This window comes from Mercenaria mercenaria, chromosome 4, assembly GCF_021730395.1.
Source record: "Mercenaria mercenaria strain notata chromosome 4, MADL_Memer_1, whole genome shotgun sequence".
Taxonomy (NCBI): Eukaryota; Metazoa; Mollusca; class Bivalvia; order Venerida; family Veneridae; genus Mercenaria; species Mercenaria mercenaria.
The window spans coordinates 30,894,385-30,918,049 of NC_069364.1; the positions used below are offsets into that span (position 1 = coordinate 30,894,385).

The 23,665-nt window shown below is 34.8% G+C and overlaps 1 protein-coding gene and 1 long non-coding RNA gene across 2 annotated transcripts in view; one reads left to right on the top strand and one right to left on the bottom strand.

The window, feature by feature from the left end:
* The window catches only part of LOC123551381 (diacylglycerol kinase zeta-like), a 183,638-nt gene extending 169,056 nt beyond the window's left edge, over positions 1–14,582 (bottom strand). The window contains exon 1 of the mRNA XM_053542118.1: positions 13,461–14,582. Coding sequence (XP_053398093.1) covers positions 13,461–14,578 — 1,118 coding nt within the window. The 5' untranslated portion in view covers positions 14,579–14,582. The remainder of the gene's footprint in view (positions 1–13,460) is intronic.
* LOC123563786 (uncharacterized) lies at positions 389–6,029 on the top strand. The gene is made up of 3 exons (XR_008370542.1): positions 389–1,175; positions 4,081–4,171; positions 5,532–6,029. It is a non-coding gene; the product is annotated as an uncharacterized LOC123563786 (long non-coding RNA).
* Positions 14,583–23,665: the final 9,083 nt, after the last annotated feature.

The following is a 23,665-nucleotide window of genomic DNA, read 5'->3' on the forward strand; positions in this document are numbered from 1 at the left end:
TTACTACGATTTCATGGAAAATATTATTTCATGTGTGTTTTTTTTTATTTATAAATTTGGTCTTTCATACTATCACAGTTTCATATTTGGTCTTTTGACTGACAAATTGTAACTGTTAGATAATAGTTATTTGTAATATAACATTAGCCACACACAAGAGATAAATAATTCAAACATTCAAACAAAGTTGATTATCCATTATTATCTACAGCCTTAACAACATATTTTAGCACTCAATTTTTATACATTTAAAATTAACTTTTTTTAAGTCCTCTGGAGTCAACAAGTGAAGTTCTGGTTGCTTAGTACATTTAATGTGCCACCTTCCTGGGCATTCGTCACAGCCTTTTCACTCATTTGGCTTCCCATTAGACTGACCACACCCTGACATTGGTCTAAGCTGTCTGCACTGTCCATCATCATTTTGTCCATCAGAGGAATCGTCAAAATCGTCATAACTGTCACTATCATCATAAATGATAGAAACATCAGACTATGACGAACTTTCAGAGACTCTGCGCTGTTTTTCTTTTTATTTTAGGAGATTTTTAATCCTTGTGATCAACTAAAATGTGCATTCATAACTTTATCATGAGTCATCACAGAACATTAGGGTTTCTAACTGACCAATCAGAGAGCTGCATTTTAGAGTACCTGCCAGTTTCCACTTTGGTATAACAAAGTATATTTACAATGAACATAATAGTGACTTTAGAAATAAATATCACACTATTTTAAAAATAAAATCAAGATTTTTCACTGCACATGCTTCAGATGATGCTACAAACAACAAAACTTTGAAGTTTCATTGAAATGTTATATTGATTTAATACCTTTATTTTAGTTAAAAGTTTGAGATTTTACACTGAGAGTCTATGATAAAGTCCGAGTAAAATTTAATCAATACCCAAGTGAAATAAGTATCATTCCACAATGTTTTGGACATGTTAAAGTTATGAATTAAGTGCTTTTCTCAAAGCAACAAGAAATTATATAAATTTAATTAATTGGGGGTCGATAATAGCAGAAGGTCATATTTTCAATCTGCTATTATCGACCCCCACATAATCTTTCCAGAAGTTGCAAGAGACTACAAAAATGGCTGATAGAAATGAGTTCTATATGTGTATAGTAGGATTAAATACAAAATTAAACTGATTCGATCCATAAAAACGGTAAATTTGATTTAACAGAAAGATACCTACCTTAACGGACGATGTAGTGGTTGGCACTGAAATTTATCTCATGCAGTCACACTGTATGTAAACATTCAAAATGGCGCATGAAGAAAATTTGTGACGTAAAAATGACAGTGAATGACATGATCACATGATTTCTAGTAATAAATGTGATTAAGTATCAATTAAGGGTGGGGGGTCGATAATAGAAGAGGGTCGATATTAGACTCCTTTGCTCTACATGTTTTGGTAAAAGGAGAATAAAAATCTTGAGGTAAAGACCAATTTTGGGGAAAACTGCACAATTCTAAAGAAATTTTCTGAGGGGAAGGCACCTGTAAAGGCCCCTGCTATAGAAGGAAAAAAAGCCCTGGCTGCTATTTTACACATGTTGAATTACCAGGTTGGCTTGAGTACTGTAATTATCATGAATGTGCTTTAATTCCAGTATGACTGTTAATCCAAGTAAGTTTTCATTTTAAATTTCATATTTTAAAATATAAACGTTTGTAACCAAAGGAAATTTTCTTGTGTTTCGTCTGTGGATACACAAGTTCTTTAACTCTAGACTATATATATAGAGTCGGAGCTAGCTAAAATAATTCAGCTCAGAGATGTTTATATGTTGTTACGGATCTCTGAGCTGAAACGAACCGCGTATTGAAACCTAACCAGAAATCGTGCCAGAAGTCCGTCAAGCTATAATTTTATCAAATCAAATGGCAGAGACTCACCTTTTTATTTGATATATTCTTAATCCATTTTTCTTTTGATTTGGCGTAAAATGAACCAAGCAACACCAATTGAAAACAAATTATACCCAAAAGTTTCAAATGGGTACCACTGCCTGCAATATTTTGCTCACCATTGCAGTTGTCACGTGATCGAGGTACTCTTCATTTGAAAATAAATCTAACCGTAAAGAATTATTATTTATGGAAATTCTGTGAATTTAAACCTTCTATGGTATAATTTTATGAACCTTGTGAAAAATTATTACATTTTTAAATCAATTAAATTCATTAGATATAAAAAATTTGTTCCTGAAATTCAAAAATAACCATGTGCTAAGAACTTCGCATGACGTCATCAGTTTCTCGCGAGAGTCAGTGCGCCGATGTTGCTGGTTAGGTAAACAAATGGGGTTACGCCATAACTTAATGGACGCGACCATCAGACTATAAAAATAGCGTCAGTTAAGTTATGGTAGCCAGAACTAAGTCGGAGCTAGAGTTACAGTCTAGCCACTGCCTTTTAATAAAACCACTGCACTGGTACACCAATTGCGAAAAAGACTTGATTTTTGTAGAGTATGCTGGACCAGGCAGTAATGTACCTCACGATCCATCTTTACTGAATGAAAAGCATGTGTGCTGTCAAAATGAACTGTGCCGTATTGTCTGTATACAGTGTAATTGTACAGACAGGAATTTACTATGTATTTATTTAACGAACAAGTGGAAAAAAACTAAGAATTAAGTCCAAATCCGGTTCAGGCAGCTGCATATGGTTGGACATCGCCACCAAAATTAATTCATTCAGCCGTGGTAAAAATATTTATGCTCCGGCATAAATACGATTTTAGCCGCCGCATAAATATTTAACCCCCGGCATAAATATGATTTAATCTGCGGTTAAATTATTTTAGCTCCGGTATTAAACTACCGAGCATAAAATATTTAATATTGAATGACATTGGCCGATAATTAATTTAGCCGCGGTGTAAATATTTAAGCTCCAGCATAAATGTGATTTGACCCGCGGTTAAAATATTTAGGTCCGGCAAAAACTGCAAAATATTCAGTGGCAAAGCAGTGTGTGAGCGTATTCGTCACTCCTGTGACAGAGCTCTAGTTTTATTTGTGACTGATTTATGCCCCTTTTTTAACGTAGAAGTTTTTATTTTCTGTGCGAGTTCATATCTCCAATACTATTGCAGATATTCGGTTGAAATTTCACATGTCTCCGTGTTAATACACAGTATCATACCATCAAGGCTCATAACTCTGTAAGGCATTTTCTAGAATTATCCCCCATTTTGAACTCAGAAAATTTTAACATTTTGTATGTAAAGATTTTAGTTTTGACAAGTATTTGAGGAATTATTCTCTGTTTTCAACTTTTAAAATTAACATTGAAAGCTTATATTAAACTATCCAGCACTGAGAATAGTTGAGCGCACTGTCTTCGGACAGCTCTTGTTAAGGGTAGTTATACCCATGTGTGCGTATAAGAGCTGTAGCGAGTTCTCTGGCATCCAAGAGTCTGTCTTGAAAAATGAGCACAAATATTGTTAACCACAGAGAATCAGATCGTTATATCACAATGGTTTTGAAGATTGCTTTTAAAATTACAAATGTAGTAAGTTTTCGATTAAACACATACACCACGGCCTGAAAAATATACATTTCATTCTGTCGATTCTGTGTATGCATCAACAAGAAAAAGAGTAAACATTACCTTACGTAAAACTGGTATAGACACGTACATGGGCTTACTGAATTACCATTAGACTCTAGTTTGATATAGATTACAGTTTGAAATATTGTAATGTTTGTCAGTTTAAGTTGGGCTTATATTCATAAAAGTAACAGGTGAATCAAGGTTTGATTTGTGAATTGTAAGCATGGACTCGTAGGTCAGATCTGATCATCACATGCCTAGCAATCCACAGTCCTAGACTGCCCCTAGTATTTTGGAATACTAAGTTTACTAACCATCTTCATGTTGTAAGACTTAGTAATATTTTACCCCTACTGTACCCATGATGGTGATATTAAATGGGGTTGCCTAAATGGGGCTTGAAACAAACAAAAAAGTGAGAAAAAGAGTAGTAATATGGGGTGATTTTCATCTAATGGTGATTTTCATTGAATAAGGGTTATTACTTGTCATATTTCAGTTACTATTGTTGAAGACAGTAAGGCTGGACATCTCATGAAGCCAAGACCAGAAAGTATTACCAGCATGGAAACTGACAGTGTTAAAAAAAGGTATTATCTAGGTTTATATACAGGGTTTTGTTGTGTACTTCTGGATATGTACTACCCTGTCTGTACTGTATGTTCAATGTCTGAGCTAGATACATGGCAAAATTAAGTTTGTCAGACTATATATATAATACTGGTAGTTATTTATGCTACACTTCAAAGAAGGTGTATGTATTGCTTTGCACATGTTGATTGTTAGACCAAATGGTCTCCGATAAAGAAAAACTAGAGAACGCTTGCACCTAGGTTCCTCAAACTTGGTAGGCAGGTTGCCGTTGGTCATGGCCCGTATTGTTTTTGAGGCCAAAGGTCAAGGTCACAGTGTTTGTCATGACTGGTAGATGTAGATGACCCCTATTGTTTTTGAGGTCGCCAGGTCAAGGTCACAGTGACTTGAACAATAAAACAGTTTCCAGTCAAAAACTGGAGAATGCTTTGGTCTAAGCATATCAAACTTGGTAGGCAGGTTGGTCATGATGTTAGATGAACCCTATAGTTGTTGAAGTCAACAGGTCAAAGTCTGAGGTCACCAGGTCAAAGTCACATTGACTGATCAGTTAATTGGTTTCTGGTTAACAACGGTGGGTGTTGAGGGATACTCTATGATCAGGGTTGCCACCTACCTTGAAAAATCAGGGAAATTTGTTTTTCAAGATCAGTGAATTGGTAGAGAATTTTGAAAATTGGTAAGTCAGTGAAAAATGAAAATTTCAGGAAAGGTGGGAGGGGGATGATTTTCCTGAATCAGATACAAAATCCGGTGACTGTTGCAGTCTCCAGGCAATATAAGTAAGTGTTGACTATATATGTAAATGTCTCTCGAACTTAGTAGACAGGTTGGTCATTACCAGTAGATGATCCCTATTGTTTTTGAGGTCACAAGGTCAAAAGTCAAGGTCACAGTGATTTTGAACAGTAAAACCGTTTTTGATCCACCAATAACCAGGGAAAGCTTGGTCCTAGGTTCCTTAAACGTGGTAGGCAGGTTGGTCATGACCAGTAGATGGGCCCTATTGTTTTTGAGATCACTAGGTCAAGGTCACTGACATTGAACGTTAAAACACTAAACGCTTGGGCCTAGGTCTCTAAAACTCTATAAGCAGGTTGGTCATGAGCAGATGAGGGGAGCATATGTTTATTAAACGTTTCTTGCTTTGCATTATTTTGGGAAGATTGCATTACAAATCTGTCTTATGAATGCTGGTGTGCAAGAAAAAGTATCTTTGTTCAGATCAGATTATAGTATTCATTACCTCAGGTATTAATACTTCTGTACAGGAGAAAATTTTGTATGTGTCCCCGGGATGAGTACATTAAGTATGTATACATGCATTGTACTGATTAAAGTTTTTCTTCTGTTTAGGGATTTTGACGAACTTCAAGATCAGGTTAGGCGCTTAAAGAAGAGGGTTCGGGAACTCGAAAGGTTCCAAGATTCTGCGAAATCCAGCAATAAAGCATCTAATCTGCCTGAAGGACCAATCCTGTCCAGCCATTCAGAAAGTCCTAGTAGCCCTTCACAGAAACCGTGTGAGGAGTATAATGGCTATACAGAACAACAATTGAAGGATATGATTTGTCACGAGGACAGCCTTTTTGAGTGCTGTAAAAAAACTTCTGGCTCTGTTTTCCACTGACTACATTACTAGCCATAGTGTAACTGGTAGGAGAGCAAACACCAACACAGAGCCCAAACCCAAATTTGATCCAAGATTGTATGCTTGCTTAAGCAAAGTGTTAAAAGAAAAGTTTCCTGGCACTAAAGACACAGAAATAACATTGAAGACAGCTGTTCAAAAGAAATGCAAAAAAGCTAATCAGTAAAATGAAGGTTTTATGGAATAAATTTTTGATTGTTTAATATTGTTACAAGTGTAGATTTTTAATCCTCAAAGCAGCCTTTATTATTAATGGTGAAGGTGCATTAAGCGTTATAAATACTTGTTCATCTGTGGGTATCAAAATTACGGTATGTGTTTTGGTCAAGATGGATTGAAATTTTTTCAAAGGTTGAAAACCTAATTTTGGAGGCATTTTCTGCTGCAAAGCTCTGAAGCCTTTGTATTTAGTGCTCATATACAGTGATCAGTAGTTGTCTGTGTTCTAATAATTATATTCAAATAGCACGTCCATTAACCATGGTTGAACCAAGTTCATTAACCATACTCTCACCATGTTTATTCATGGTTAACCATGTTCATAGACCATGTCCTAATCATAGTTTGACCATGGTTCTCATTTAACCATGTTCATAGACCATATCTTAATCATGGTTGAACCGTGTTTATTCATGGTTAACCATGTTCTAATCATAGTTTAGTTTGACCATGGTTCTCATTTAACCATGTTCATAGACCATATCTTAATCGTGGTTGAACCATGGTCGGCAATTTGTTATTTTGTTAAACCATGATAAACGAAGGTCATACAACCATAGGTTGACCATGGTTGGCAATGGTCCATTTCGCAAGGGAGACTTTTGTGCTTTACCTAGCCTGTTTTTAGCTCACCTGAATTGCTCAGGTGAGTAATTGTGATCCCTCGATGTCTGTCTGTCTGTTGTCTGTCAACATTTAGCTTGTTAGTCGGGTTTGTCTGGTACATGCTCAGTAACAGCTTCAAGAGGCTTAAAGTTTCTTCGATAGTGCTTTAAAGGTACTTCAGATGGGACTTTATCCATGCTTCTTGATATACTTAAAAGATACTTCTTTACATGAAGCACATTTGAGGCACATAATGCTACTTATTTAAGATGGAACTTTAAATGTACTTTAGTGGGTGAGACTTCAGTTGTGCTTTCCTGAACGAAGCGTATTTGAGGCATAATTTCCATATTTTTTACAGCTGGGACTTCAGGTGTGCTTCATTAGAAGCTTCAAAGATACTTCCCTGACGAAGCACATTTGATGCATAATTAGCATATTTTAGACGGGCCTTCAAGTGTACTTCTTCCTATTGATTGCTAATACATAGTTATTGCCGTCAAGCTGAAGTACATTTAAAGCGCCAACTTCAATGACGCTAACTTGGTACTCCAGAGGGGAGCTTTATTTATACTTCTTATATACATCAAATGTACTGATTTTGCGGGTGGGTTAACAGGGCTTTTTTCTAGTCCACTCTAAGGCTAGCGCTACAAATTTTTTGGCTTTCTCCAGTAAGTGTATAATACTGTCCAGAATTAAGATATCTCAGATTCTTTCTACCCATAATTCTTACCAGTACATAGTTAACAAGATTCATTCTTCTCTCCCCTGAATCTGTATTTACCCAGATTTTAAATATCCCAGATTCTTTCTGTAGCTACTATATGCTTAACAACATGTCTAGTTATCTCCCCTGAATCTGCAACATTACCCAGAATTTAGATGTCCAAGATTCTCTCTACCCTTACTCCTTTCTAAGATTTCCAGTTCTCTCCCCTGACTCTTCATCATTTCCCAGTATCTGATATCCAAGAGTCTTTGTTACCAGTTAATACATTTTAAAAAAAGATTCCTAGTTTTCTCCCCTGAACCTGAATGCTTACAAAGAATTTAGATATTCCAAATTCTTTGTTACCAGTATATGTTTATCAAGATTTATAGTTATCTTCCTTGAATCTGAAATATTACCCAGAATTTAGATATCCCAGATTTTTTCTACCAGTATATCTTTTGTAAGATTCCTAGTTCTCTCCCCTGAATCTTTGAAATTAACAGGAATCTGCAATATCCCAGACACTTTCTACATATGAAGTCCTAGTTATCCCCCTTGAAACAGTGACACTGTAAGCCAGGATTGAAGATTCTTTCCAATGACAAGTGTTTTCTTAGCAGGATTTCTGTTTATCACTCTTGGAATTTGTGACACTGCCCTGTATCTGTAACATTACTCAGGATTATATTCAAAATAATGCAATTTACAAATTCTGGGAAACATGAAGTTGCATAAAATAACAGATAATAACTGCAAATGTTCAGGCACAGATAAATGACTGTACCACGGAATGATGACATTTCAGGCTGAATACCAGGAGACAACAAACTAACTTGGCAAAAAGGCCGTTCCACTTGCTCATACAGATTTTTAGCAATGAGCGTTCAAAATGTACTAGTAAAATCTAAATCTAAAGCCATCTTTCAATCTAGATAGTACTATTAACTGTTAAAAAGGGTGCTTAGCGAAAGATACTGACTGAATGGCGACCACTGCAGGTCATGATCAGACTGCATGGATGTGCAGGCTGATTATGATCTACACTGGTCGCAAAGGCAGAATCAGTCATGTCCAGCATGATAAGGGTTAACTGATAACTAGTCTAAATATACATATATATATATATATATAAGTATATATATACACATTGATTTCTGTAAAGCAAACACTTATAAAATTTACAAAGTACTATTATTACAAATATCCTTTCTGTTCACAATGACATTAAGGTATATGCATTGGTTTTTGTTGGGTTTAATGTCACACTGACATAATTATAATTCATATGAAGACGGTTTCTACCTTAAACCCCAAGGCAGCCCCTCTATGCATTATTTCAGCACAGGTGGCTCCTGTATTTATATAGATCCAAACACATTCTGTAAGCCAGCTCGATGGCTTCCTCACATGAAGATTTCAATGCCCTGAGTGAGGCTCAGGAATCCACACTGATTAGGGGCAAGTGATTCGAAGTCAGCGACCTGAACCACTTGACCATGGAGGCCCCTTGGTGCATGTGCTGAAATCTTAATATTTTTATTATTCGCGTACAGACTACATAATGAGGAACATAAGCTTGTTACTTCCCTTGAAAAGTTGTATGATAAAGTGCAAGGATAACCAAATATAACATTGATCCCTTTCAGTTTGATTCTGACTTTTTCGTTAAAACCTTTGTTCAAAATGTTGCGGTTGGTCAAAATAAATATGCTTTTTATGTGTAAGTTTTTAAAAAAAAAAAGATTAATCGAACCTAAATTTAGCAGACAGCCACTAAAAGAAAACCAGTGAAATTTAGTATAGATATTGCTTTTGAAAATTACAAAGAAGTCAACGATAAAAACAGAGGAAGGACCAATTTACTTCTTGGATATAATCAGGGGAAGTAACTGACTAATGTGCCCCATTATCAGATAAGTGTCAGTCAGCCATGACCTTTTAACTAAGTAGTATTTTGTCCATTTTGACACCTTGAGATAAAATACTCAGTAAACTGAATTACCTCCCTTTTTTTAAATATGACTTAATTGATAATAATATTATGGCAGGTGACTAAAAAAATACAAAGTAAAAGCATTTAAAAACTTAACTGAAATTCAATAAAACAGGACAAGAATTAAAAGTTTCTACAGAAACTCAGACAAGCCAAAAAAAATCAACCTTTGTTTAAATAACAAGTTCGTATCACTCAATCAGACACATATAAAATGCAATTCTGAACAGCTCTCTCATATTGCAGAGACAAAATTGTCCACTTTATTGCAAACCTCCTCTTTTATTGCGTGTTTGTTCCAAGAAGGCACTCCTGAACAATTTCAGTATCACTGTCAATCTATTTCCAATGGTGTTTTTTTTTTTTAAGAATACAATAAACATTTGGGTCTCCTTGACAATATTTGCATAACTATTTTCATTTATTTAATCTTACTGCTCCTGGCATTTTCAATCAAAAGCCACTTAAACTTCTGAAACATGGAGACAATCGGATCATAAATATCAAAGAAGTACCTTTTTACATCATTAATAATTCAGTATTTAAGTAGAAACTTTAATTTTCATTACTAAATAGATTAAAAATATTTTTGCAGTGATAATTAATAGAGAAAAAATAACAAAGTGCACTTAGTCTAATCAACCTTTCTAAAGAGACTCAATTATGAGACAAAGACCACCTTTCCATTTGCTAAAGAGACACAATTATAAACACATTTCCATTTGCTAACCATTTGCTAAAGAGACACAGTTATAAACACATTTCCATTCGCAAAAGAGACACAGTTATGAACACATTTCCATTCGCAAAAGAGACACAGTTATGAACACATTTCCATTCGCTAAAGAGACACAGTTATAAACACATTTCCATTCGCAAAAGAGACACAGTTATGAACACATTTCCATTCGCAAAAGAGACACAGTTATGAACACATTTCCATTCGCTAAAGAGACACAATTATGAACACATTTCCATTCGCTAAAGAGACACAATTATGAACACATTTCCATTCGCTAAAGAGACACAATTATGAGACACACGAACCACCTTTCCATTTGCTATAAAATTTAAGAGACACTATTATGAGATACAAAAGAGACATTGTTATGGGACATAGAACGCCTTTCCATTTGCTAAAGAGACATTGTTATGGGACACAGAACACCTTTCCATTTGCTAAAGAGACATTGTTATGGGACATAGAACACCTTTCCATTTGCTAAAGAGACATTGTTAGGGGACACAGAACACCTTTCCATCTGTTAAAAAGAGACACAATTATGAGGCACACATACCACCTTTCCATTTGCTAAAGAGACACTGTTATGTATGGTATTCTGTTAAGGGCTAATATTGTTTCATCCATTCACCCTGTAGATTTCTTACAAGAATGACAGACTGGTAATAAGACGTGAAGATGCAATCATAAGATGCTATACTGCATGATATTACATGGCAAAAATGTGAAAACACAATGCAATTAAGGTGTGACAGCAACATTGCAATTTTGCATTATTGCATCATATAAAGGCAACATCGCTCCTCGACCTATATGCACAAAACTAATACGTGACAATGGGAAATAGTGCATACATGTGTACTTTTGCCATTTAGTACGTCAGTCTGCTTTCGCGTTTTCACATCGTATTATCAAGCAATCACATCACGTCTTCACATTTTCGCATCATATATTACCACAATTTCAACTGTACAATCTAAAAGGATGCAAGAGTGAGACAACAATGGCTATGACAGAACACCATGATCATGAGATATAAATTATCATTGGAAGCGATCAACATGATATACAAAATATGTTAGAAGATATATTTCCAAAGGAATTCATCAATTTAAAATATAAATCACTTATCAACTAGGAGAAACCATCATTTCAGTCTGTCATTAAGACATTGTTTGTCACAAGAGTCAAATACAAGACACAGCAGTCTTTTCCCTGTAAGCATCAAACATAATAGGTGTTCATCATGGAGATATGAATTAAAGAAGTGGCAACATTTCCCCCAGGATTATGTTTATAACTAAGATTTCCGTTTCCACCTTTGTGGACTGTAAAACCATAATTCTGAATAAAACAAGACTTAGAGTTATAATTCATGAACAAGGATAACCACATTAAAACTGAAAAACCAACAATGACGGAATTTTCCCACTCTAGGGGCATTTAAGTACTTGAAAAGAGTCATTAATCACAGTATCAGACAGTTCTGGGAGGATTTCAGTTCAAATACAATAACTAGGGCAATGTGTGGGCACAAACTGAAATAAATTCTAAGGACAAAATGGTATTGCAACTAAATCCCAAGTTTAATTACACGAATTAACAACAGACATCATATTTATTGTCCCACTGTTTGTAATTCTATCTGGACTGAGAAAATTCAGAACGTAAATAAATATTTATGCATATAGTAAAACACAGTTTGATTGAAATTGCAAAGGGACTTGTAAAATAAATAGAGAATATTGCATGAGTGATTTTCATACCAAATTTATTAAAGTTGAATAAAAACAAGAGCTGTCGGAGGACAGCAACGCTCGACTATTCAACAGCCTTGTCAATTGAATGAATACAAGTTGAAAAAGGGGCATAATTTTGTAAAATGCAAAGTAGAGGTATTGAACCTCTGTACTGCATGTCATATCATGACAGTGAACAAGTGTGTGAAGTTTCAATCCTTTCCAATTTGTGGATACTGAGATACCAGCTTACATACAAAAACTTAACAAAAAAGTGCTAAGTCAAAGGGGCATAACTTTGTAAAAATGCCAAGTAGAGTTATGGGACCTTCACACTGCATGTTAGATCATGACAGTGAACAAGTGTGTGAAGTTTCAATCCATTCCAATTAGTGGATACTGAGATATCAGATTACATACAAAAATTTAACCAAAAACTGCTAAGTCGAAAAAGGGGCATAATTTTGAAAAAAAAGAGAGTAGAGTTATGGGACTTGCTTAGTGCATGTCAAATCATGATAGTGAACAAGTATGTGAAGTTTCAATCCATTCCCATCAGTAACTACTGAGATACCAGCTTACATACAAAACCTTAACCAAAAATTTCTAAGTCGAAAAAGGGGCATAATTTTGTAAAAAAGCAAAATAGAGTTATGGAACCTGTGCAATGTAGATCAGTTCATCACAGTGAATAAGTGTGTGAAGTTTCAATCCATTCCCACAAGTGGTTACTGAGTTACCAGCTTACATACAAAACCTTAACCAAAAATTTCTAAGTCGAAAAAGGGGCATAATTTTGTAAAAAAGCAAAATAGAGTTATGGAACCTGTGCAATGTAAGTCAGTTTGTCACAGTCAATAAGTGTGTGAAGTTTCAATCCATTCCCACAAGTGGTTACTGAGATACCAGCTTACATACAAAACCTTAACCAAAATCGGGACGCGGACGCGGACGCAGACGCCGACGCCGATGCCGACGCATGGGCGAGTGCAATAGCTCACTATTCTATGAATAGTCGAGCTAAAAATTAATCGTGAGGCTCTGCTGAGCATTTTAACAATTTTATGCAACGAGTTTTAATATATTCAATGTGAAAAAGACACATTAATAGTATTCTTCTTATCACATGTTAGCTTTTTTTGATGAAATATTAAAATTTCTTCTTTCTTTATATATTATAACCACAGTCATATCGACCAACATCTCTTTATAATATTTAAAATGATGTCAACATCAAAGTTTTATTATACCAGTGAAATTCCAAAATCATGTCAAGAGGACCACAGGGAAGATTGGGTAAGCCCCAACTGTGCCTTCCTCTATAAATAAAGTTATTATTATTATTATTATTATGTAACGGCTTTATTTCACTCCCGTGACATCATAGATTATGGTTTTACTAGAGTTATACAGAGCTTAGAGTCATACAAACAGAAAGTATAAAGGAAAACTGCTGAGGGACGCGTCATTTACTCAAATGAACCTGGGTGCCCAAATCATTCAAGTTTGAGTGTTTTCTGTTGCACTGTGTAACAGAATATGCAACAATCCTGAAATATAAGGTACTTTTTTCTTGAGCCAATTAGAAAAAAAAATACATACAAAAGCATAAAAACCTACCTTGAATCCGAATGTGGTATAGCTACATAGCATGACTCTTGTTCAGTCGGCAAATTAACATCCACAGAACTAGAACGAGTCTGCATTGGAACATCTAACATATCGCCATTGTCAAATGACTTTTGTCTTTGCACTTGTTTTGATCCTGGAGATGTCCCTAAATCTTTCATAAAACAAGCATCCATTGAAGATGAACGTTGTTGTTTTATATTAGGAACAGTTAATGTAACAGCATTTATATAATCCTCATCATCATCATTGTCATCATCTTCATCAGTTATATCATCAACTAAATCATCAAGATCTTCTTCATCTTTACTATCAATGTGTGGTAGATTATGTCCATTGAGAAAATCCAGGATGCTCCTTTTCTCTGGATTAATACTGCTATCGTTGCTGTGAAAAACATTCGGAAATGTTTCACACTGAGTGGTATTATGGGTAACTTTACAATCAGGCGAATCAAAACTGTCCTCGCAATCTGATTCATTACCTTCATCTTCTGAGTCATTAAGATAATAAAATCCTGATGGGTCTGACAAAGAGTCTTGCGTTGTTGACGTGTAACTTGTACTTGATGTAAACGAGAAACCATCACTGTCCTCGTCACCTACAGATGCCGGTTGATAAATCTTCAGTGCCTCTTCCCGTTCCACACTCTCCTGCGCCTTTGCTTCCATATGCATACAGTGTATGCATAATTTTGGAATGTCTAAAGAGGATCGTCTCCCTTGGTACTTCGGAACTTTCAAACTCCAGTTACTTAGCGAAACATCTGAAATGCTCTCGTCAGAAGTAGCGGGACTCATCTGAAGTGTACATGCAGAGTCGAACGACTGACATCTACGACCCTGCTTGGTTGGAACATGTAGTAATTCCTTCGTTAACGAATCCTGTCTTAATGAGCTTGAGTCAAAGCTGGAAGAACGTACCCTGGATTCGTTCGGTACTTTCAAAGTTTTACTAACATCTAAATCGTAACCATCGTCAATACACTCAGACTGCCGCGGCAAGCAGATTTTAGGTATTTCAAATGACGGCGAGATGGATCTTGACTTTTTAAATATTCTATTCATCGTTGCAAATTTCACCTCAGTTCTATATAATATTATAGTCATTCATAATGATCAATTTCTTTCACTAGATACTGTATTCATCTTCTTTTGTAACACCTGGTGCTATATCAATAGTATTCAGTCACAAGTTACTTTACGTCAAACATGACAAACAAAGCAGACATTTTTTTTATTTCTTGGAACTCAAAAAAAAAAAAAATTTTAATTAATGAAAAATATCTAAATTAAAATTACAAGGTATTCTCTGAACGTTAACCCGATAGTGTTTCAAATTTAGTAGAAAACAGCTTATTTCTGTAATTCTATGTTAGAGAAAATAGTAAAACTGACCCCAATAAAATCAGTATCAGTAAAGACATGAAACGAAACTGTTTCTGAGAGTAAGGTGTTTGCTGTTCTTTTTTTTAAATAATTTATTGTAGAAAATAAAGCTTAGACTACCCACCACTAAAGGAACGTAATAAAGCAGGTATTTCAAATTAACTCCCTTCCATTTTATTGTTAAATTATCTCCCTTCTGTTATACTCTCAAATTATCTCCGTCCTGTTACACTGTCAAATTATCTTCCTTCTTTTATACTGTCAAATTATCTCCCTTCTTTTATACTGTCAAATAATCTCCCTTCTGTTACACTGTCAAATTATATTCCTTCTTTTATACTGTCAAATAATCTCCCTTCTGTTACACTGTCAAATTATATTCCTTCTTTTATACTGTCAAATTATCTCCCTTCTTTTATACTGTCAAATAATCTCCCTTCTGTTACACTGTCAAATTATATTCCTTCTTTTATACTGTCAAATTATCTCCCTTCTTTTATACTGTCAAATAATCTCCCTTCTGTTACACTGTCAAATTATCTCCCTTCTTTTATACTGTCAAATCATCTCCCTTCTGTTACACTGTCAAATTATCTCCCTTCTTTTATACTGTCAAATCATCTCCCTTCTGTTATACTGTCAAATTATCTCCCTTCTTTTATACTGTCAAATCATCTCCCTTCTGTTATACTGTTATATATAAATTTCTGAGTGCTTTAATCATCATTAACAGTCCAGTTCTGATTAACAAAAATTAATATTCCACTCCTACCAATTAATTCAACACCCACAAGCCAAAAAAAAACTATGTTTTTAAAACAGATAATTATTAACTGATATCCAATTATGTCTTGGACAAAAATATGATAATGTCTGGTAACTGGAGACAATATTCTGTAATTTCTCAACAACTCCAGGCAAATTAAGCCCTTAGCTAAATGTGACTACATAATTACACTTGATGTACAAAATGGCACCACTACTAAAGAATCCTTACAATATAACTGACAAAATCGGGTTCACAATATTATGACAAATTTTTCCACGAAAAAAATATCTTGATATGATTTTCCATAGTGTATGTACCATAATCATTAATATTTGATGTACAACAATAAGTGGAAATGGGCAATAGTGGGTAGGGCATGTGTGACTGGTCATTAAGTCAGTGCAAAATGATTTGTACTTAGGTTGATAGGTGATTAGGGCACTGATCAGAGAACAAAATTAATTTCCACTGTGACGGAGGGGGGTGGGGGGGGGGGGGGGATCAAGGTAATGAATGTTCTTTGAACTCTTAGAGCATAATTGCATTTCAGGTGTCTGTTATTACCATAATGGACTCTATAACAATGCTGATGAAAATTCTTACAAATACAGTCAAACTCGCTTTATACGAACTCATCCGACCTCAGAAATATGTTCGTATCAAATGAAATTCGTTTTAATAAATGTATGACTCCCCGGATAATTGGTCTGAGCAAGTTGGGCAGTATCACCGGTTCATCGGTGAATATATTCCAATATATGAAAGTAGTTAATAGTTTTAAACTGATTAAGTTAATTTATTCAGGTAACATTGAAATTACTCAACAAAAGTCATACTTAAACAGGTAAAACAAACATATTTAAACAGGTAAAACTGTATTAATTTAAATTTTAATGTGTGGTCGATGTCTAAGAGCGCCAAATTATATCCAACGTCAACATTGAAGCTTGTACTATATAACAATCATTCTAAGAGGGATAAAAGTTTGTATATTTTGTAAGACACAGCCTACCTCTATCGACACTAGAACGTCAATAATGTGTTTAAAAATATTTACACCTCTTTAAATCATGACCTGTCAACTGATTAAATTGTTTTATATTGACATGATGCACAAAGGACCGAGTGTTTGTTTGTGAAAAAGTGTGAACTACTCCATTGTCCAATTACCACGCGGCACAAGGCTGACCATGTTATTATTTTCAACACATTTTATAACAGCCCCGACTTCTAAAATTAATTTGTATCAAAAGATGGAAAAGTATTATATTTAAGCTTACTGGGACTTCAAAATGTGTTCGTATCTACCGATTATTCGTATGAAGCGAGTTCCCTATAACCGAAATAATTTGACAAAGAACATAGAAGGACTCGGACGGGGAATTCGGACTTTGTTCATTTAATCCGATAATTCGTATCAAGCGAGTTCGTATTAAGTGGACTCGACTGTATATACATATACAGTCCAACTGAACTCGCGGGGCTGTGGAAATTTAGAACTCGTGGGGCTGTTGAAATCTGTTCAAGCTGCCGTCAGTTTGAGCCAACCAAGTTTCCAGTAACGAAATAGTTCAACCATTACCATGCTAAATTTCTGTAATGAACTCGTCCATGATGTGCATGCTGATCGAGATCTACACATATTGCAAAGGCAGAATCAACTGAGTTTCCAGTAACGAAATAGGTTAAAGAAATGATAATCTTCAAAGTGGCTTAGATTATGTGCAGCTGACATAAAGTTAAGCTATTTAAGTGTGACTTGGCCCTAGTGGCAAGGATCATGCGCTCTGCTTGCTGTCATATGATAAGATTATAACAATTGGTGCTAGTTTTATGAAAATCTTCTTAGCAGTTCAAAACATTTGCAGTGAACACAATGAATGCAAGGACGGATGGACAGACATCTATACAGGAGACACAGAGTGATCAAGTGAGCTCACATGAGTTCAAAATTGGGATAAACAGAACTCATAACAATTTCTTTTAAAAAAAGAACAAGTCCAAACGACAGATTCAAACAGAACCCATGAAGACAACTTGCAATGATGAAAGATCAAGAGAAATAATAGTGAGTTCAAAAAAGAGTGATCAAAAGAGATCACAGTTGCGTTCAAAAACAGTGACCAAGAAAGCTGAGACAATGCATTCAAAACGAGAGGCCAAGTGAACTCTCAATTAGTCCAGAGAGTTCAAAATGAGTTCAAAAAGAGAGATGAAGAAAACTCACAATGAGTTCAAAAGAGAGATGAAGAGAACTCACAATGAGTTCAAACAGAGAGATGAAGAGCTCACAATGAGTTCAAAAAGAGAGATGAAGAGAGCTCACAATGAGTTCAAAAAGAGAGATGAAGAGAGCTCACAATGCGTTCAAAAAGAGAGACGAAGAGAACTCACAATGATTTCAAAAAGAAAGATCAAGAGAACTCACCATGAGTACAAAAAGAGAGATCAAGATAGCTCACAATGAGTTCAAAAAGAGAGATCAAGATAGCTCACAATGACTTCAAAAAGAGAGATGAAGAGAGGTCACAATGAGTTCAAAAACTGACCAAGGTTCTGCTCACATAGAGATCAAATACAATGCTTTAGGACATTACAGAAACACAAATAATATCACTAACATCAGAAAATGTTACAACAAGCTTTCTTAAGCTTTCTTGTCTCTGACCCGAGGGTCTATTTCCTAAATTGTTGGCTGGAAAACCTTGTTAGGAGAAAATTGTAATGTCACAAACCATTAATTACTACATGTTAGGATCATTGCAGACTTGAGCATACATCATTCCTGGTTGCTATGGTTAATGATGGCAGTCAAGAATTATAGACTATGTAAAGTTGCTTATTAGTCGCCCAGTTGAAGAATTATATACTATGCAAAGATGCCCATTAGTCGCAGAGCTGAATGTGAAACTATTTTTGATGGAAATTAAGTAACTGCAATTTTTTAATACTGTACTGATAGATTATGTCATTGACATTTCCATTATTTACTAACAGACTGGTCACTTCGTTTATAGTTGTTTAATGGTGACTCTTTAATCGACTGATCTTTACCAATGTTTCCAATCTGACTAAAGTACATCTCCTATTACGCTACGCATAGGATCTGAGAACGACCTATTCATAGCCTCGTTCTGACGACCCTTTCGCTAGCCAATCAGAGCTTAACTTACAACATTTTGCAAGCCTACCTGTAGCCTTGACTTTTGATATTTACAATTCTTATCTCGTAATGTGTCAGAAAGCCGGGTAGCTCAGTCGGTAGGCCACTGGCATTGTAAGCGAGGGGTCATGGGTTCGAGCCCTGGAATGACTGCGCATTTTTCTTACTCTTTGACATTCGAACAAGTCGTCTCATTGGTTAAGATAAAAATAGCAATACTGGAAATCCAAAATATACAGAAGACGTATGTGAATGGGCTGTTCTCAGATCTTCGTTTAGAAGATCAAGTACTTAAGTCAGATTGCCAATGTTTCAACACTATTTATACATGTAGTTATGCATCTAATAAATGTTTTTTTTTGGAAAAACATTACATTCTAATATGCATATGCCTGTTTCATATAAAACACGTTTACACTTAAATGATGTCACGTAAACGTGCGATGACGTCAATGTCTTTGTTGTGACCAAGAAAGAGTACTACTATATTTTTTACTACTGTTTTAGATAAAGGGCAAATTAGAATCAAAATAATGTATAGGAAAAATTGTGCTTTACATAAATTAAAACACTCAAATGCATTTATATATTTCGTGTATTAATAACGTTAAAACACAGTTTTTCTATATATATTATTTCTTTATCAATGCAGTTCATGTCCTGGGTATTGGGTTGACACTGGCCCAAGATTGTTTGTCTGAAGTGTTCTGCGGCACATGATTTTGCAGAATGTTTGATTAAAATAATTTTCATCTATAGAAGAATCATGTAAGAACATAGTATATTTCAAACAAAAAGACCTCAATAACTTACAGCAACACATAACACATTTATCAACAGTAGCAAACACCCATTTTTTTCCGAGAAGGTGATAATAAATTTATTGACCAAGATGCTACCAAACGCATCAGCACAACTATCAAGGGAGATGGCAGTTATCTAGTTGACCAGTTAATCTAATTTCCATACAGCCAAACCCACTCTGAATTTATTAATACCTGAATATATTTGTCAATATGTAACCTAAAATATTCATGCTGGCAATAAAATTTCATAATTTTGCATTATTATTAATAGCTGTGTTTGTAATCTTTTGATCTTATATCATCTTCCATTGCTTTATTATTCACTGAAGTCCCATATGAATATGACAGTAATTGTAACAATATCAGAACAACATTTTTTAGTACTATGGTGGCTGATAAAGACCATAAGTACACCTCAAAGCTTTTTTTCAGGCACAGGGCAGCATGTGTGTTAATCCCCTTAACCTTCCGCAAGCCAACTGGATGGCTTCCTCACATGACCACCTAAGCAAAACTCTTACCAAACAGAGCTGACGAGCAAGCACCCTAAACCTCTTGGCAACTGAGGCACCTTTAATGTTATAGAGTGAAAATATTCAAATATCCAAATATCTTCCACATACATGCAGTGGTTGAAAAATCCCCTGAAAAATTGTCTAATAACAAATGACTGCTTATTAACGCAATGTAATGTTTACATCAAACAATTATCATTATGGCACGTGCAAACAAGTATGACATCATCTCACATTGATCATCGCCGCAACTTTGATATGTCGGTATCACAGCTTTCTGGTTCGGCAATAAACATGGACATGTGTTAAAAACCAACCACATTCACAATGATACGTGTGAAATTTTATCGCATATTTTTCTCACTTCGACTTACCGAGTTTACAATGCATTCCAATTTTAATGATGGGATTGAAAATCCCTTTCGACACATCCGGAGTCTCGAAGTCAAATTTTGACGTAACCGAAGCTAAATTACATATATAAAGAAGGAAATTTGACTTAAGCAGAATTTCGAGGTAAGCGAGTTTGAGATACCGAGTTTCGACTGTAATTTCACGAAAAATTAATATTTAAGCCAGAGATATCTAAATAAATTCCTAATTTCTCAGTAAGCAAAAGCAGTAATCAATTAAAAGAGTAACTTTATAATCAACTGCTGATGAGTGGAAGTAATGAAATACTAAATTTGGATATTAAAATTTAACAAAGGATAGTGGGTTTTTATTTTTCAAAATGATAAAAAAATAAAACATTCAGATATAATTTTCAAGTTCTTTTCAAACTTTTAAGTAATTTATCTATTAATATTACATTTGAATATAAAATTGTAGCCTTTGAAACATCTGCTGTTGGATTATGGGTTAATCATATTTCTGACCGGTGACCTTCAGACAGAAAACTATACTTATTCATACACAGCCTTTATATCTAGTAAAAGATCATTAGATGCAATTGATAAAAAAAATTCCCCCATTGCCCTAATTATCCCAGTGAAGATAACTCATTTCACAGACAAAAATAACTCAATACCAGCTACTGATAAGCCTTTGGCTGTTTAACAGTTTAATCTGATCAGCCTATACAAATATATAGATCTATATTCTTTTCTAGAATTTCTGAACCAAAATAGAAATTTGCGAAACGATTTCCAGGCACCAGGTACCTATCACTGTGAATATCTTGATAAAAATCATTCAACAATGAAAAAAAACAGGCTTTTAGAAGTGCAACTGATCCTTTGTGTATGTTTTTTATATCATTTCCATACTTTTATATATATATATGTGTGTGTTTCTACTATCTCCAGCTAGTACATTAGACTAAACTGCTTCTCCCGCTAGTTCATTGCTGTCAAAGGCAACCCTTATGAAAAACCTTCCCTATTGTCAGTGTGTGGTCAGTTTATGTCCAGTGTGTTTCCAGTCAATAATACTCTAAAATCCAGTTACTTGCCAGCCTATTTCCAGAGCTGACAATAAACTGATCCAGTGTGTCCATGTGCTTGTCAGCTGATTTCCAGACCTGAACACCAGCTGTAAAATTTAACTTCCAGTCTGCTGTCAGTTTATATACAGTTTGTTGTCAGTGATGTTTATAATGACGTTTTAACAAAATTTCATTGATTTTTCATATAAAACTATTTGAAGGAGCTAAATTATATAGAGGTATCTGGAAATAAACACTGACAACAATCTGGCAACAAACTGGTATGCAATGTCAATCTGGCAACACACTGGATACACAACTGACAACAAGCGGCTTTTTGGACTTTCCAGTCTGTTGTCCTTGTATTGTCAGTGCACAGCCAGTCAACTGGAAATATTTTTCTGACAACACACTGGCATATTGCCAGTGTGTTGTCATTGTATTGTCAGTGTATAGTCAGTCACAACATGCCAGGCTGTCTTACATGGACAAGAGAAACACTTTAGCCAACTATCATTATTTAAAGTTTTAACTAAATTCCTTTATGCAGTACAAAGTTATGAGCACTTATACATTAGTGTTTTTTTTGTTTTGGGTTTTAACGCCGTTTTTCAACAGTATTTCAGTCATGTAACAGCGGGTATACATTAGTGTGGCAGATGGACTAGTTTTGTTTGTTTGTTTTGGGTTTAATACTGTTTTCAACAGTATTTCAGTCATGTAACAGGGGGCAGTTAACCTAACCAGTGTTCCTGAATTCTGTACCAGTATAAACCTGTTCTCTGTAAGTAACTGCCAACTTCCCCACATGAATCAGAGGTGGATGACTAATGATTTCAGACACAATGTCATTTATCAAATAGTCACGGAGAACATAAGCCCCGTCCTAAGATCGAACTCGCGACCCCATGATCCGTAGATCGACGCTCTACCTACTGAGGTAAAGATGGACTAGTATCCCAATATATCGCTTTTTTTATTTCCCCCTAGGAAAATTGTCTTTATTACCATTGTATTGTCATAGCATTGTCAGTGTATGGGAAGTTTGTTTCCAGTTTAGTGTCAGTATATATTTTTTTCTATTTATCCTTATTAATGTTTAATATGAATTTTAATGTGACTTAAAACCTTCATTTGCTTGTGACTCAATTTTAATACCAATTAAGATTTGCAATATTTCAGTTATCAATAATATAATATTGAAACCAAAGGAAATTTGACAAAGATTATGGTAAATCTGCAAGTTTAATTTTACAGGGTAGCGAAAATACATGACTTTTAAAATTTCTGTATCTGTTTAGCAAAAATACTTGTTGCAGACAGAATCTGTGTTACAATGAAAACAAGTAACTGTAAAATGATGAAAAAGTACCTTTACAATGTGCCCATCAGTGCTGGAAAACTATTGAAAACTGAAAATAGTTTTGGAGGGAAAAATGCAACACTCGGTCATTTTGATAAGGTGTCTTGTAATATTTGTTTTGCTGTGAAAATTGCTAAGATGGGTATATTGCCAGTGTATTGCCATTGTGTAGCCAGTGCATTGTCAGAATCTGCTCTGAATAAATTTATATCCAATGTACTGTCAGACAGACAGAAAATCCATACAATATTGTCACTTATGTAATTTTTGTCTCGATTATTCAAAGAATAGAAGTTATTGGACATGCCCCTATGTTTTTTTTTTTTTTTTTTTTTTTTTTTTTTTTTTACAAAATTATAGATTGAAACTAATTACACACTTGTTCAATGTCATGACCTGACATGTACTAAGCAGGTCCCATAACTATACTTTTTTCCAAAATTAAGCCCCTTTTTCCACATAGCATTTTTTGCTTAAGTTTTTGTATGCAAGCTGGTATCTCAGTACTCATTCAATTCGATTATAGGAATTAGGTTTTTTATTTCCAGTTTCTTGCCATTTTCCTGCCAGATTTCTTCCAGACACTGGAAACAAGCTGACAATATTGTCAGTGTGTTTACATGCTGATTGTTATGAGCCAGTTTATTGTCATATAGTTTGCAGATTGTTCCCAGAAACTGGAAATAATATGGAAATAGTGTCCATATTATTTTCAGCTAAACTTTTTTTCTTGGAAGTTTGTTCCCATATAGGAGTCAGATTATTT